The sequence below is a fragment of the Drosophila hydei genome, unplaced genomic scaffold, assembly GCF_003285905.1.
Source record: "Drosophila hydei strain 15085-1641.00,03,60 unplaced genomic scaffold, DhydRS2 tig00008119-arrow-pilon, whole genome shotgun sequence".
NCBI lineage: Eukaryota > Metazoa > Arthropoda > Insecta > Diptera > Drosophilidae > Drosophila > Drosophila hydei.
The window spans coordinates 7,109,192-7,126,780 of NW_022045830.1; the positions used below are offsets into that span (position 1 = coordinate 7,109,192).

Below are 17,589 nucleotides of genomic sequence, written 5' to 3' on the forward strand. Positions count from 1 at the left end.
CAAACGCCAGCGACTCCTTTGTCCAGCGGCTAACAAAACAAAGAGGCAAAACCAAAGGAAAAAGTCCACAGGAAAAAAAAGTTATGATTATCATAATTTTTGTTACGTGAGTTTTCATGTGGAAAAGATGAAACATCATCGTCTGCCCGGCAGGCAGCAGCCGGGCGAGGAGTTGGTCTGCGTCTCCAGGCGCAGAGGCGTAGCCGGGCAGAGGCAGAGCCAGAGCGAGAGTCTGGGGTGGCAGTCGTCATCACTATAATCATGGCACGCATTTACTCCTGTTTTTACCTCTGACTCTTGGCGCCCGCCAGCCTGGCGCCAGCTTCCCGCATTCCCATTCGCATTCGTGTTTGCGTCTTTGCTCTCCAGACATATATTTTCAGTGTTGTGTTTCGCCCTGTGTTAAGAGCGTTGTTGGGCGTGCTCTAGTCGGAACTAGAACCTGGCTGGCCACCTTAGCAGTTGGCAGTTAGCAGTTAGCAAAAAGAAGACATCATGCATTCTAATGAGACTTTTAATTGCAGTCCATTGACCACTTGAAGGGAAGCCTGTCAGATTCGCCAGGGCTGCCAGGCAGCCAGCCAGCCAGCCATCCAGCCAGGGGCACGTGTCGGATGCGCAGCTTTCGCTTGAGTAGCCTAAGAATTGATGGAACTCGGAGCAAAGTCAACAAAGCAGACGCACGGCACACACGCACACGCACAGACACCCAACCAAGCAATCCCCCAATCCCTTGCCCACTCTCGAGCCAACTGCAATGACAAATTTGCTGCACGGAAATTAGCGATGCCCACCGCCAGATACATTTCATATTACAGACAGACAATTGAATCCTGAGGGTTGATCTTGCTGCCGCTCCGTCAGGCGCTTATTATTGTTGTTGTTAGTCAGCGAGTAAGCGAATTAATTGTTGTTTTGATTGCGCAGCAAATGGTCGCTGAGTCCGCTAGGCTGCGTCTGCTCAAGTGGCTGGGAAAATCCGAGGCGGCCTCGGCAGGATTCCACTTCTATTTTTTTTTCTGATTTTTCGTTTTTTGTGGAAAATGAAATTCTTGTTTATTGCTTGTGAGCACTTAGCATTATGAAAATTGCACGAAGCGCATCGGTGAAAATTCGTTACGAAACTTAAGAGCTAGTGATTGATGCGGGACGATCTATGACTGCTCCAGCTCCACCTCCACGGTCACAGGCGGCACATCATCCACGGGTTCGGGCGCGTACACCTTGCCGGAAGCAAGCACAATCTGATTCTTGCAGTCCATAACGAAATAGGCGAATGGACGATTGATATCGAAACGCTCTACGCCCGGCTCTGGCTCTGGCTCTGGCTCTGGCACTGGCAGCGAGGCAGCTGCTTCGGTGGCAATCGGTGAACGGCCCTGAACGTTGACCGCAGACATGGAATTGATGCTGCTGCCGTCCTCGTCGAAGCGCACGCTCACATATTGCACAATCTCATCGATAAACAGCTCCTGCTCCTCGGACAGCCGATTTAGCTGCGCCTCGGTGCGGGAGAACATACGCTTGAGACCCATCTGCTTGAACATTGCCTCGGAACGAGAGATCTCAATCACCCGAAACTTGGGCATCGTCACATGCAGCTCCTTGAGATGGATATGCTCTTGTGCATACTTGTAGTCGCTGGGCTGTAGCTGTGCGATTACCTCGGTGAGGCCCTCGGGCTCGTTGGGCAGCACAATGTAGAGGCTGTACTGGTTGTTCTCGTAGGGCAGAGAGATCAGGCGCGCCTTCAAGTGGGGCAAATCGGATACGTTGAACTTGCCTCGGGAGTGCATCATGGGCGCCTTCATGGCGTCATCATTTGTCATAAAGAAGAACTCGTCGCTGCCGTCGCGCAGCTGATAGAAAGGCTGACTCCAGTTGCTGTGGAAGTACAGTCCATTGAAGAGCAACATCTTAGTCCTATCATCAATCATCCGACCTTTCACGGAGCTGACGCTCAGTGCGCAGGCAATGTCATTCTTGCCGAAGAGAGTGCGAGCCCCGTAGACCTGAGGTGAAAAGGAAGCGAACTTAGTGTCAAGATTCACCAGAAAATGCTGCACCTAAAACATACCCGAGCCACTGAGCTGAGATGCGATTCGAGTGCAATCATAATCTCGTCGGCGCCCTCCTTGACCATTGTCTTGACAGCATTTTCCAGTTTCTGCAGTGGCAGGCTCACCTTCTCGGGTTCACTGTCGGTCACCTGGCTGCCAGCAGTGTTTGGCTCGTTTGGCAGCTTGCGCAGCTTTTCATCCTCCTGCACCGTCTCGTTCTCCTCCACATTTGGATTCTGTTCGGCATTGGCATCGCTGCGCTTGTTCTGCTGCTTCTCAGCAAGATTTTCCTTTACGGTCAGGGTGATCTCAGCTGGTTTTTCTAGTTTTTCCAGTGGTGCATCTGTGCTGCTGCTATCGGCATCCGTTGCTGTCTGCTCGGTGGTCAGCCGCTCCCGCTGTAACTCTTCCTCCTCGGCTAGGGCAACTGGTTTTTCCACATACTGCTTGTCATCCACATCGCGATCGAACTTGGATGCCTCCTTATTGATTACCTCCTCGCCATAGTTGTCATTGGGGGTGCCAACGGGAGCATCATCGTCCAGGTTAATGCGCTTCAGTGTCTCAAAGCCGATGACATCTTTGCTATTGCTCGGCTCTGTGCTGTCCCCATCTGTGCCGCTGCCCTCCGGCGTCGAGTTGCTTTGCTCTTCCAAGTCATACTCCTTGCTATAAAGCTCTTGCATCTCGGTGTAGTAGTGACGCTGCAGCAGCTCCTTGTAGTCCTCGCGCGCGCTGTTGTTGCGATAGACATAGAAATAGGTATGGAACAAGGGCAACCCAGTGCCTGTATCTTTCTTCTGGTAGCCGGCCAAAATTGGCTCAAAGCCTGCTCTCAGGTCCTGGCGTTCCTTGGGAAAGCCAAGGACTTGGCCAAACTCTGAGTAGGTTTCGCCATCAGCTGCCTCTGCTAGCGTGGCCAAAATGGTTACCACTCCCACTGGAGAATACACCTGGTTGGCGTCGATGTCCTTGTTGTGATTCAGCAACTGCGTGGCAATCAGCTGGGAAACCTCACTGACAAATGAGCCGGGCAGTGCACTTTCCTTGGCAGCAAGCGATGGCAGAGAAGACACAAAGCTGGCACTGGCCAGCAGCGGCAAAAAGTAGAGCACTGCTTTCATTGTGCACGAGACGTTGACGATCGCGTCTGAGACGCGAATGAAGCTCAAGAAAGTTGGCCAAAGACTTTTTATAAACAGCCAGCCGAGAACCAGCGTCGGCGTTGGCGTAGAGAATAGACGTCGACGCAGGCGCAGACGTCAACGTCATTAAACTGGTTACAAAGTGGCAGCGCCAGCGCCAGCAACAAGCTCTGACAAATCCCACAAGCACTGGTGCCCAGCTAGAGGGCCAACAAACAAAAAAAACCATGGGCAATTGTTAAAGAAAGTCGCGCCTCAACGAAAGTGGAAGTGGCGTGGGCTTCAGACAGCACCAGTACCTCCACAGCTCCAAGTGCCACACGGTAAATGGGTCAAGCAAACATCAATAAAACAATCAATATGCAAATGCGAGCAGCAAACAGAAGAAAAACCAAAACTCTAAAACTCCAAAAAGTTCAAAGTCATTGAAACGTTAACAGGTTTTCACTTGGCCTACGTGTGGGACATTTGATTTTCTGGCTTCGATCTGGGCTAATTGCCTTTTCATGTTGTGGACGCTGTGGCAATGGGCAGACACACGGATTAAGCAATCTCTGCACAGATTACCTATCCACTGGGTCCACAGATCATGCAACAATCGATTCGCAGCAAGTTCTTTGTGTGTACCTGGACACGCTTAACCCAATTTCAATGCAAATCGTCAAGCGTAAAGCGAACAGCGATCGAAAAGCGTCAACACAATTCGAGGGCACTGAACTTGGCCATCATCAGAGCCGAAGCTAGCGCTGACGCTGGCGCCGGCGCCGGCGACGACTTGATTTTGATTATCAAATGCGAAGAGCGGGCGAAAGCGAGCAGAACTTCCACGTCGACTGCGCTGCCGCCAGCACCAGGTGTGAGTCGCTAATAAAATGTTCAACTTAAACAAGCTTTAGAGGCTTGCAAACGAGTTTCCAGCCATTTAGAACAAGCCGCACAAAAAGTTGCACAATTGCAATGCTGGCGATGTTAATCAAGGGGCAGCGGCAGCGGCAGCGGCAGGGGCCGGGCAAAGTTTTGTAATGCTGCCAGCCTCGGGGCAGCGAACTCTACACGGAAAACAAACCCGGCAGCAACTCTTATGCAATTTATTTAACCAGCAGTCCAATCAATTCAGCAGATATTCTAACACAGCTCGTTAGCAACGCTTTTTAAAGAGCTTCGGCAGACAACAGGCATGAAGAGAAGATCTCAAAGGAAAATTAAAGCAGCTGGAAAGACTTCTAACCCTAAAGAAGCTTGGATGAAAATGTGGTAGATATCAATTAGTTCAAGATGCTTTAAAAGCACCTTTAAGCTTTAAGCTTCAAGAGCCAATTCATAATCAACTAACTTGGTTTTTAGAAAAATATGTCTTAAGAAGCTTTTAAAGCACATGAAAGCTTAAAGCTATAAAGTACATGTGCAATATTTACAGAAGGCCCACTGTATCTTTGAGAATGTGAAGACTGAAAAGCTTTTTTACTTTTAGATATTCTTGAGATATTCAGATCAGATCAATTATTCAAGTTCACTTTATATTCCAAAATCTTAAAAGAGTTAAATACATAAAAAGCTTAACAGCTGCTGTATCCAACAATAAATTTTCATATTCAAATATGCGAGAGAGTATTTAAGAGAGTATTCAAAATAGTACAGATTTGCAACTGTCTTGTTTAGTGGGCTGTCAGGAATAAAGCATGCCGTCACCTTGGGTCGAGCCCCTTTTATTTGAAAACAAATACTTTTGTATTTTTGTGCAGTACATAAATCCAGAGACCCAAAACCATAAATTAATGAATGCGTCGAGTGGCGAGTTGTTCTTTGTACAGCTTCTGTGCAGTTCTGCCCGAGCAGCAACCCCCAAAGGGTCGCCGATGCTGGATGGGCTGTGTGTGATATTAGAAGTTATTAAGGCAACTGGCGAAAACTACGAGAATGTCGCATAAATTAACAGTAGTGCAGGACAACACCTTCGGCTGCTCCGGCAGTGCGTGTAAGACGAGGCGCAAACAGCACCGCGGGGACACATTAAAGAAAGGCCAAAGAATAGTGGACAATTCAAGTAGTTGGCAAACTATGTTTGGGCAACTCGATAATGTAGATGCCATGACTAATTGTTTGATTTACGCAAATGCGCTGCCAACTCGGCTGCTGCTCTGGTCGTTAAAGTTGGCAACTCCTTCGGCAAGTGTTTGGGCTTTAATGATGTGGCTGGGTTGCCTGGGCTGCCAGTTGTCAGCTGTCAGTTGTCAGCTGTCATAAATCGGGCAATACATCAGACAGTGCCAGCAGCAGCGGCACTCATCATAAGTCAAAAGGTGAGCCTGGGCTTAATCAGCTGCCAGGCGCATGTCCTGCGGGCAGCACTTGAGCTGAGCCTCGGCAAAATAATTAAACTTCTGTTTATTGTCAAGCAATCGTGCGTTGGCTGTGCAACTTCTTAATTATGTTTGATAGACTAACACAAAGGCACGCGACACAGCCACACACACACAAGGCACACACGGCACACATGACACTCCGGGCAGGCTCAGCTCCTCTCCCACTCTCTCTGCGACATAATTACGCAAACAAAGGACTTTTGGCAGCGTCTGTGTGTGTGGATTGTTTTTCAAGTTCATCTGCTTCATTTGCGCCGCTTGATTTCAACAAAGCAGCAGCACGTTTAAAACTCGAAATCAAGTTGTAACTGTGTTTAAAAGAGCGCTCAGCGGAAAGGAGGAAGGAGGTGAGCGCCTAGCAAGTTGTTTGCTGTTAAGGCGCAGATCCTGGCCAGGACACTTGCTGCCCAATCCTAATTGATTTATGACATCAAAGACATATTTTTCGCAATGTTGCGTGGCCTACGTGCGTGACAGTTGCCACACAGGGAGAGGCTGCAAGGACGCACAGGACACACGGCTCTGTGTGCCACTGACGCCGTTCGTTTGCCGTCTTGTTGATAATTTTGACTTATGGCCTGGCTGCTAGATGCGTGCGCAGGATTTGTCACATAACTCTTGCCCCGCCCACGGCTCGAAGTAAACCAGCGCCTGAAAGTGTTGGGCTAAAGGTTCTCCATTGTCTGTCTACAGTTGGTTTTTGCTTCCATTCTCTGGTTACAGTTGGTAAATTGTGGCAAGTTGTGGTGCAGCTTCAGCCATGCTAAACTTTTTCTATTAGGGCGCAATTATTTCAAGGTATTATTGCTTTTAATTAATTCAATTAAACGCTTCATAAATTTTTACTTTTTGATTTCGTTTGCTGGCGCCGGCCGTAATGGAAAAACTTTCGCCGTGGTTGGCCAAAAGATTTTCTCCAGCTCTCGGTTTAATTAACGGCGGCCAATGGGCGTGGCTGGCTACGCGGAATTCGCCTACTTACATTTTCCCTGCTGCCTGTTTATTAAAGGATTCCCGCGGCTTGCCCTTATCATAAAATTTGATTTCAAATTGTTTGATGCGCGTTTATTTGCATTTTTGTGTGCTCCACTGAGCAGTCCCAAAAGATTTACGTATTTCCAAATTTCCACATTCTCCCCGTTGGCAACAAAGTTGAGACTAGCCACAGCAATGCTCAGCAGCTGCTTGATCAAATTATGGTACGAACAATAGCTCACACTACAACACTCTGCTGTTGCTGTTGCTGCCACTTCAATTAAAAGGACATCAACAGTCGACACAGCTGCTGCACACACCAGGGACTACGAGCTCGTGGTATCCTGTTCACGTGAGGCAAACTAAAACGTTATTGATATGTAAGAGGCGTGCTCACACCTTCCAGCCAATTGGCATCTATCAGTTGTAGTTGGAGTTGGGGCTGGAGCTGGAGCTGTAGCTGTAGCTGTAGCTGTAGCTGGACCTGCCCGTCAGACGTGATGACTTCCGTCATTATCAGCACACACAAAACTTTTTTGCCACCCTCTGGCAAATAATCGAACTAACGTACAACAACAATTTGTTTTAAATGCCAAAATGAACAAAAAGAGCTAACAAACCCCTTAATAATTTATGAAACAGCAAAGAGCAAAGGTGCTGCACAGCTGCAGGACGAGCTGGACTGGCTGGACTGGCTGTACCAGCCTGGATTCTGGACACGAACATGACACTCGAGGGAGCAGGCGGGCTCACACATGGGGCCAGGCCAGCAACTTTTCTATCAATTTCGTGTACTCTAATAGAGATTAAATGCATGTCGAAAAGGCAATTAGTTTTTGCTCGGGCAACCCTCGATTCTTGCTCTGCTTTTGGGGGCGGGACTGATTGAATCAAAGCGTTGCACCATTTTTCTTGGCCACTTTTTTCGATTTATTTTTTGGCCAAGGTGTTGCTGAGTGCTGGGCCGTTTCCCCTAATTATATGAAAGTTTGGCAGCAACTGCCAGCAGCAATTGGCATTAACCCTTTTCTCTGGGCCGTAATAAGAATCAGACGCAACGTCAATGCTAATTAAACTCGCGCTGTCGCCGCTAATGAGCAATGAAAACAACGTGTTGTTTGAGCAAACTACCCACCGTCCAGCCCACCCTTTTCCGCCGCCTTTCTGCTCTCTAGAATGGACTGATAAGGGCCAGGCCCAGTCGCCGGCGTCAGGTTAAATCAACCATCAAAATAATGAAGGTATCGTCAAGTTGGGCACTTGCACTGATTTCTTTTAAATATTTTTCCACAATTTTCTGGCCATTTTTTGTCTTGTTTTTTGAAGCTCAGCCATTTAATGGGATTAAAGCGGGGCTTCGTTTTTTAAAGGGTTTAATGAGCGCTCTTCCAGCAGGGTCGTTCACGTGCAGCCATACCTTTTGGGCTAGTTTCTTGATAAGCTCTGGAGTTTTGCTAAGCTTTTTTTCTTCAATTATGTGCCAAGCTGGATTTAATTGAATTTGCTGGCAGTCAAACTGTAAGATAACACTGTAAATGAGATCTTGAGCTATGTGGGAAATGTGAATCAAGAAAAAATTCATGTGCTGGGGTTAGCTATCGTTGATAAGCACAAAACAAAGGGCAAACGTTGCTGACTCAGCTAAGGCAACTTAATCGGGTATGGAAGCTACTAAGAAACGATAGATTCAGAGCTCCAGCAAGCATAAATTTCCATAACAATTTCTAGTAAATGTTTGCTTCAGGTCATCATCAGACTGAAATAATAAGTAGATAATTCTTCATAGACTTCGTTTTCGGCTTAAAAGTAATTTACAAGAAATCAAATATCAGGCTGAAGAACACTCTCATTCGTTAAGCTTTTCTACAACATTTTGTGGCTGATATCCAATACCTATTGGAGTCATAAGGTGGAGCACAGACCTACAGCCAGCCACAGTCCAGTTAGGCAAAGAGTTTGCATTCACTTTAGTTTGCTGCATATGAAATATATATCATAATGCGTCGCATTTGCCATAAAAATTACAATTGACTTTGAACTCGGCTAGCAGCTGGAGACTTTTAGATTTTGTCAAGCAGCCAACAGGACGATACATGGAAAGGAACTCAGCGTTAGCAATAGCATTTCCATTCGCAGAGCCGTTGACGCCATTGTTTGGCCTGTTTCCTTTTTATGGCACCAAGGTACGAACGTCAGGCCACGACCAGCCCGGGGCAGGACAACGTCAACGACAATGCAGTGACTCGATTGCGCTTCAAGGTAGCCCGACGCGGAGTCGGGGCCCAAAAGAAATGTTATGGCAAAATTATGCGACGTCGGTGCCCCTGGTGTGTTTATAGCCCCCCAGCGTAGTGCACGGGGCGTTGATGAGCTTGGCGCGCCGCAGTCTGGCGACAACGCACTTTGCCATACCCAATAACTCAGTCGCGTTGAGAGCACAAATACATATTACAATATATAATAAACGCCTAGCTCCAGTCAGAGTCTCAGTTTCAGACTCTGAGCTCCAGCTCCCCGTCTCTCCGGCTCTCCGTCTTCGTCTCAGTTTGCGTTGCTTTTGCACTTTTTTCCGTGCAGTTGAACACGAGATGCATAAGAGCTAAACGTGTAGCCGAGGGGGGTTCCTGTCGAGCAGCTACAGTTTATCGTCGCAAACGGCACTTCATTAGGCGAACACAAAGATGCGGCAGCTGTGGAAGGGTTTATCAGCTAGTCGATTCGTTTGGTCAAATTAATTGCCAAAAGGCGAGCTGGTCGAAGTAAATATTTAATTAATCGACGATTTGTGCACTGAGCTACGCCGTTTGTCTCCACACAAAAATTTGTAACTAATCGATGCCATCAATTATGTTGATAGATTGGCGCTCCACTAAAGCCACGCACTGCACACAGCGCCAAGGGCGGCAGTAGTGGGCCGCACTTTATCACAGCTGCCAGCTGCCTTCTTACCGCTGTCTGAGGTACATGTAATTGAATACGTGCCGGGACGGGGCTGCGGGGTAGCTCTCGGATATTCATAAGCTCTGGCCATGTTGACAAAGTTTCAAGCAGCCTTTTGAAGTGCCACACATAACTAGCCACAAGGATGCGGCAAATACGTAAAAAAGAAGAAGAAAAAGTAGAGAAAAGTAGAAAAAAAAAACACTCGCAATACGCGAACAGGCCACAGCCGGACAGGAGCGTGCACAATGCTTGGACTTGGCGTAGAGTGGAGTGGAGTGGACGGCAGACGGACGTGTGTCTGATCTGAATGCGAGATAAAATTATTACCCTTTTTATTTTGGGCAACTCCTAGACTGAGTCCCAGTCCAAATACGAGTCCTAGACTAAGTCGCCGTTGCCGTTGCTGCTGTTGCTGCTGCTGCTTATTTCCTGTTGGACACTTTCCGTTTGTCGTTTGTTGTACAAAAGCTCGCGCTGTCCCGTTCACACGTTAAAATTCTGTCTTGCTATACCCTGTGGACAATACCAATTGATGGAGACAGGTATTTCGAGCTATATAGGTCGAGTTGATGCAGCCCTTTTGAAAACTTAGAGATCGAGAGAACTTAAATATTATTTAGTAAGTTATAGAGAATCTCAATCTACATTTAACCCAAGCGTAAAACAGCTAGAGCAAGCCAAGCTAGCTGCTGCCTGCAGGGAATTTTGTAGTCAGGCCCGATCGACTAGGGCATTCACTCGTTTTTTATGGTCAGCGCCAAAGAGCGCACAATAAGCATCATCAACAACAACAACAACAACAACAACTACATCGAGAACAGCAACTGCCCTGCACAGTGAACGTCATCAGCAGCACATTGTGTCCATTTGGGAGTCGAAGTCGGCGTCAGTTCCAGCTCCAGTTCCAGTTCCAGTTTCAGCTCGAGTCACCAAAGACGATGGCCGCATGCCGATAATGTGCGGCCATAAGGTAATGAAAATTGTATCTGATTTTATGTGCGCCTGCGAACACGCTTTTGCCAATAGTTGGCAATTTTATGCAGCACCCTTTTCCTTTATCCTGCATCCTTTTTTATGTTTCTCTCTCTGTGGCTAGTCTTTGATTTGATTTTGGACAAGCGGGCGCATTCGCATTGGCGAATGATACAATACTTTGTGGTCAACACATATGTGCCCAAAAGGTATTGGGTATTGTAGTCGCATTTGATTGAAATTTGAATTGAAGTCCCCCTCGGAGAGCGGGAAAAAAGGATTTTCACTTAGGGATTGCCACGAGTTATTCTCCTCCATCTCCACTTGAGTACTTGTGTGTACGTGCTGCGGCTGCTTTCCAGCTCAGCTCAGCTCAGCTACTATTTCATTTTAGATTTTAATCAATGTTGTTTGATGTGACACGTTTATGCGATGATGCTGCCCACCCACATGGAAACATGGGGCAAAAGGGATGTGCAACATATGCACAGAATGCGCCACTTGCCGCTTAATGAAGGCACAATGCCACACAGTCAAAGCATTAAACCTATGAAAAATGGAGTAGTCAGTGCTTAGGGTTTGCAAAATCAAAAAGAATGGCTTCATTATTCGCCGCATTGTTGATAATTTGATGTCTCAGATATCGTGAAACAAGACGGCATTGATGGCCCATATCTTGCATATGTTTCGCAAATTGAATACAAATAATGAAATCTCGCTATGAAGATGTTGCCTAGATAAGGCCGATGCAAATTTCTATTGAAATTAGAACTTGATTTCAGAAGGAGCGTGAGAGAAGCATAACAATAATAATTTGAGTCCTTTAACTCCCGTGAGTAATTCGAACTCCTCCTGTTTCAAGTTAAATAGAAGAAATTATATAGTTGAAAGAATCAGACAATGATAGATATATCTTCCAATCTGGAATCAGCAGATTCAGCAGCAGGACTTGAAGATGGAATCAACTTGCTCTGAGCAGATTCTGATTGGTGATCGATGGCCAAGTGTTCTTAGCCCTGATTGTCAGAGCATTCTTCACACGGCTGCCAGACTACTTACGGCGATCTGTTTAACAGTGAGTTGTGGCATTTATCTAGAGGTAATCTTCCTGCGAGTTTCAGGTATCTCTTAGTCGAGCACTCTCGACTAAAGTTTTCTTGCCTATTTAAGATAAATAACATGGCTATAATTTTCATAATCATACTCCAGTTTATAAGGATATTTAAATACCTTCTTTACTCTATTCCAAGTGCGACATTTCTCAAAAGATAAATTCGCATTATGCTACGCTCCAGTTCTAAGGAACTTTTTCTGGTATTGCGTGATAAATGTGTGTGAAGAGAATGATTTCAGCTACACGTAAACCCAATAAGCAATGCCATAAATAACAGCTAATCAAGCCAATTGGGCACAAATCGACTGTTCTGCAGGATACACAACAAATTCGGGTCACACAACACCTGCAGCCCGGCGTCGCGTCTTGTTGCCCAAAGGGCAAACGCTGCAATTATCGACGGAGCCAAGTGGAACTCTTCAACAAATCCCATAAACTTCACAATCGAACAGCACATAAATATTAAACGATGATTGAGCTGCAACTAACAGAGAGAGAGAGAGAGAGAGAAAGGGAAGGAGAGAGAGACACAGTGAAGCTGAGTGGGAGCTTAGGAAAAATTACAATTTATTGGACATTTCCGCTTAACCAAAAGAACAGAAGCAGCAAGAGAAGTGGACAATCGAAGATTTATGCGCTGTGCGCAACGATTTGCTGGCAATTTATGGGCCACTTCTGGGCTTAGATAACTATAAAAGGTTAATACCTGAGCGTTTCACTACAGCTTAAGGCTTAAAGCGCTGCCTGGTTGAATCAAGTAAGAGCTGATTATGAGGCAGCTGACGAGGCTAAAAGGCACCTCAATTGCATTTCGCAGTTACTCAAATTTTGCATCTCATTTTGTTTGTTTGCGTGTGTCAGAAACTAAAACTAAAACTAAATAAATGCCAAACAAGCCGAAAAACTTGTCACACCCTCGAGCTTTGACTAACTTTATTATGCCCGCCTGCCAGCTCAGATCAGGCAACATATATAGTAAAAATATATATAACTATTCCCACATGTGTGTGTGTGCTTAATGAAAGGACTATCTGCGTTTGGCTGCGGCCATAGCTCTGCGTTGTCCGAAATAAAACGCACAGATTCTGATTCCATGCTGCCGACATGTGTCACTCTGCAGTCCGGCAGGCATAAAGATTTGCTCAGCTCCAGTTCCAGCTCGTTCTCGAGCTGAGCGCTGGTCAAGTTGGGGCTAGGCAAAAATTTGCATTTTCTAAAAACATTGCGAACTCTGAAGCCCGCAGCAGCTGCTATGGCATTGCCCACTTGGGCTGTGGGGCGTGGTCGTAGGTGTTTGCCCAGTTAAGCTGGCCACAGCCACTTGACAGCAACTGGAAGCGACTCGCTACCAGCTACGGCTCTTCCATCATCGTTGCAGTTCCCACTAATTCCTCAGCAGCAATTTATCAACAATAAACAGTTGCAGACATTTGCCTACAGACTGTGTGTGTGTGTGTGTGTTAGTGTGTGTGATTGCTTGTGACGTGGACTGTCCTAAACAGGAATGAATGAAAAGTTGGCAATTGCTGCTGCGGGCAGCCTTTAAAGTGCCAGCGCCTTCACAGTTTTAGCCTTTGCTAGCTCAAAATTTGATTAGCTCTGGAACAGAGGCCGGCGCACTTTGTATGCAGCGTGTTTAAGACAAATTCACTTAAGCTAATTCAACAAATGAGCTTACAATTCACGCATTGTTCCACATACACCCACGCATAGCAGCAACTGTCAATAATCCAATAAAAGCGTTGCAATTTTCGCGCTTGCGTTTAATTTCATTTACGCCTCATTTGTCGCTTGTCAGTTGGCTTCGTTCGGCGGAATTTGGCTGGCAATTTGTAGTAGGGGCGTGGCAGCGACACACTCACTCTCGCATACACATAGACTTGACGTGCAACCTGTTGCCGCACATCTTTATGCGCGATAGATTCGATTGATTTCAATTCAATATGCGAATGCTAATGCGAATGAGTCCTTGGAGCTAGTCGCTGCTTATGCTAATGAGCATTTGTTGAGTAGCGCTGACTCATGCTGACTGGGGCACTTTGATTATCGTAGCTCAGAATCAAAAACACCTTAAGCAGGCACACACACACAGCCAGACGCACTCTCACACACATTGACACTTTTGACTGGCGCCGAATTGGCTTTAATAAAACTTGTCGCGCTGTTAACTTTATTAAGATTGATGACAATGTGCATGAGATTTTGCAATCGCAAAATATAGAAAATTGAAAAGTGCCCGGACTCCCCGGACGGCTGGCAGTCGTTACAATAAAAGCACATTTCACTTGTTTTAATGACGTCATTACGTGGCATTTACTTGCGCCACAGCAGCCAACGTGCACCACCATGAATGAAAGAAGTCGCAGCCACATTCACGTCGACGTCTACGTCTACGTCTACGTTCACGGCAGAAGTCAAGACGTTAATGTGTCCAATAATTTAATTTTAAGTACCTTGCAAAAAGAAATACGGCCACATTTTTACAGACAATTTCCTTTAATGGCAGCAAACTAAAACAACAACAACAACAACAACAACAACAATTCGTGTAACTAACTGCAGCTCGCTGCCTGTCGAAGCATAGAGACACCATGTCGAAGTCCAAGTCCTAGTGGCAAGTCAAAGTCAACGAGAGTCCTGGCCAATGCAGCAGTGTTCGCGCCATTAGCCAGCAGGACAGGAGCCAGGATGCCAGCCACGTGTGAGGACAGGGCGTGTCCTGTAGCCGAAGGCGAAGGTAATTGCATGGAAAAAGCGATGGCTGCTCTGCTTGGCTGCTGTTGCTGCTGCTGCTGCTGATGCTGTGCAGCAGCTTTAGTCGTTGTAATTGAAAATTTAATATTTATTTCGCAGTTAGTAAATCAAAGTTCAACTCAGTGGATAACACTGGAATTACATATTCATCATACGCCCCGGGCGCCCGAGCACCCGGCCGCACAGTGGGGCATATAGAAAAAGTGCGCACACATGTGAAGAGCAGCCAACCCTGGTGATAAATCAACAAGGCAACCTTTGCATGAGTCTCGCTTCCACTCACTTCGTGAGTCAGCATAAAGTAATAAAGTTGCTGCGAGCAAAAGCCGAACAGGCGCGGGCACTGGGGGCTATTATCCCCCATGTAATGTGCTCATATATGGATTAGTGTTCGATAATGCCCCGGCGCAAGTTTATAGTCGCAGGACTAAGGGGAAACTTTTTTTTGCTGACCAGCCGTTGTGCAACTGTTGCCCGTTGCGTGGCATATGCCCAGACGCGGCTGAAGGTGCGCTGGCCAGTCCATAAACATAAACATAAACATAAACAACAAGTGAAAACAAGTGCAACAACTTTTAAAGCTATATAAATAAAGCGAATGTGAAGTGCGCACAACATGACGTATGCGTAATATAGCCCGAAGTCGAGTCCTTCGGCGGCAACGGGCAGCGCCGCAAATATTTCACAGCGCATTTTAACTGCAAAATCATAAATAACAACATGTAAATAGCTTTTATCTAACAACTCGTCAAGCGGAAGCAGTGAGACCAAAAAAAACGTCCCTTCCTCTACCCGTCCCTCACTTTACATGGCCGAAACTTGCACAAAAGCCAGCGCCTGACTGCTGCTCCGCCCTCCGCCAGCCGCGCACTGCCAGCGGCGACACTTCAGCGTTGCAGCGGGCATCAATTAAACCTAAATTGTTGCAGTTGTTAACACGCAACAAAATTGTCTGCTGCAGTGCAGCAAAAAAGTGCAAAAAAGTGTTGGAAAACCCAACAAAACCATCAACAAACAAAAAAAGAAGTGTTATGCAGCAAATTGGTAAAACGTCAAGTGTGCAAATGGCAACGGGTTGGGGGTTGAGTTCGCATAGAACTGCAGCTGCATAAAGCCGCAGCATGAATTGAAGCGAAGCGAGGCGAGTCCAAGGGGCATGCTCGAGCCTTTGCTTTTGAGTTGAGCTGCCCGGCATTTATTTTATTTTGCAACACTGGTCAGCGGCAGCCACGGGGCAGCAATTACGTCGCTTGAAATATTGACAATTACTTAAATTTATCTTTTCTAAAACGTTGCATGCACCTCAGCCAGCAGCCAACAGCCAACAGCCAACAGCCAGCACTTGGCAGTTGGCAGTTGGCAGTTGGCAGTCGGTAGCCGGCGGCGTTTGTCAATCACGCGAACCAGACAGACACTTCACGCGTGATATATTTGAAGTGGCCTCCAGCAGCAGCAGCAGCAGCAGCAGCAGCTACTCGCCTGCATCCGCTGCCAATCCCCAATCCGCAATCCCCAATCCCCAATGCTCAATGCTCAATGCGCTGCATGCATTGGTCTGTATAATTTTTGCATATTTCGTGCAGCATTCCAGGCGGCTGCTCACCTGCAAATCGAAACGAATAACTGAATGTGAGTGTGTGAATGAATGAGCGAATGAATGAATGAATGCGGCGTTGCGGTGGCGCCCAGTGCCGTGAAATGGCCTGGAAATGATTTAATGCGCAAATTGTGGTCAGGACGGATTTAAAATTTATGCGCGCAGGTAAAGCGCCAGTCGAGCGAGTGGCAAGTGGCGAGAGGCTACTGTGGCAGAGGCTGAGGTGACAGACGTATATGTCGCCATTTGTATTTATTTCTGGGCTCTGATTATATGAAATTTGTTATTTGAGCATTCCAACTAATTAACTTTAAAGGCAGAAATGACTTGGCCGCTCGTCTATATTTGGACTTGGACTGTAATTAATCACTGTCTGCCCGGACTGCAATGTGCTAACAAATTAACACCAGAGACGCTGCTGCAACAAAACACGGCAACATTGTTGCACAAGCTGTGCCAGCCCGAAATGCATTTGCCTGCCAAATTGGAATCGCATATTCTCGAAAAGCGAGAGTTTGAAAATGCATTTTTCATTATTTGCAGCAAGATTTGCAGCTGCATCAGCTTCAGCATCAGCATTTGCACGGCACTCGGATGAGTTACAAAAATCCATTTGCTGACTGAGCTCATTAGGCTGACCCACTCGCCGCCGACCCGACGTGTCTCCACAATAAAGGGCTGACGAGCCGCCTGACGGATGCTTGAAATCCAACCCATGGCAACTATTTATTTTCGACCTGAAGCAGCAGCCGGCCGAGCAGAAGCTGAGACTAAAATAGACATCAGGTTGCCAGCTGGAATGGGCAAGACATGGGTGGAGACCCATACGAAATATCTTAGTTCAGGTTGGCTCCATTGTGTGTATGTGACTAAGCTTCTGGTGCCCCTGGCGTCGGGTCATCAACAGCCGCATCATCGTTTTTATTGTGTGGGCATTTTTATGAGCACTTTGAATGCTCTGCAAAAAACACAATAAAATCAATGAGGTGTGCCTGTGTGTGTGTCTGTCGCTGCACCTCAGCCACATTCAGGGCAAGGCAAACAATCAGACAACACACACACACACATGGACACAACAGCTAAGCAATCAAGCGCAGGCAATGGCCAACTAGAATACTCTGATGAGACTCTGACCTCCTGCCTCCTGCCTTGTGTCTCCTGGTTAGATCGTTGAGCACAGCGCGCCAACGTTTTTACCTATTCATACGTTATTATTATTATCCTTGCACACTCAGGCACACCCACACACACACACACAGAGCGACTGACAGACAGGCGTAAGCTAGCGTAACACGTTATCCTGGCCCAGCCCGCCCGCTTTGTTGAGCACTTTGCGAGCCGAAGCCAAAGCCGAACAAAGAATGTGCTTTATTGGCACTTTTTGCACAATTGCCGAGTCCCCGCCTCGACCCACAAGCCCCCAGCTCCTGGCAGCACTAAATGAGCGTGGCAGCATAAGCGGTAGGTGGAGCAGGCCAACAAGGTATACGAACGTGGGACCGTTCAAATTTCTGCTGCTGCTCCTCGTCATTGTTGCGCTTTGGCAACAGCCGGCATTGATGTGCCAGCCCCAACATCTGGTTGCCCCTGGAGCACCACCTAGCCACCCACCCATACACAAACGGGCTGCTGTATTAGGCGAGGCAAGCGTGGACTTTAGCGAGGC

The 17,589-nt window shown here is 46.9% G+C and overlaps 1 protein-coding gene across 1 annotated transcript; it reads right to left on the reverse strand.

Annotated features, from left to right (window-relative positions):
- Nucleotides 1-821: 821 nt before the first annotated feature.
- On the reverse strand, nt 822-3,542 carry LOC111601976. The gene is made up of 2 exons (XM_023318855.2): nt 2,078-3,542; nt 822-2,012 (listed from the first exon to the last, which is right to left on the reverse strand). Exons 1-2 carry the CDS (start codon nt 3,182-3,184, stop codon nt 1,155-1,157), a joined length of 1,965 nt encoding a protein of 654 aa, XP_023174623.2. The 5' UTR covers nt 3,185-3,542; the 3' UTR covers nt 822-1,154.
- Nucleotides 3,543-17,589: the final 14,047 nt, after the last annotated feature.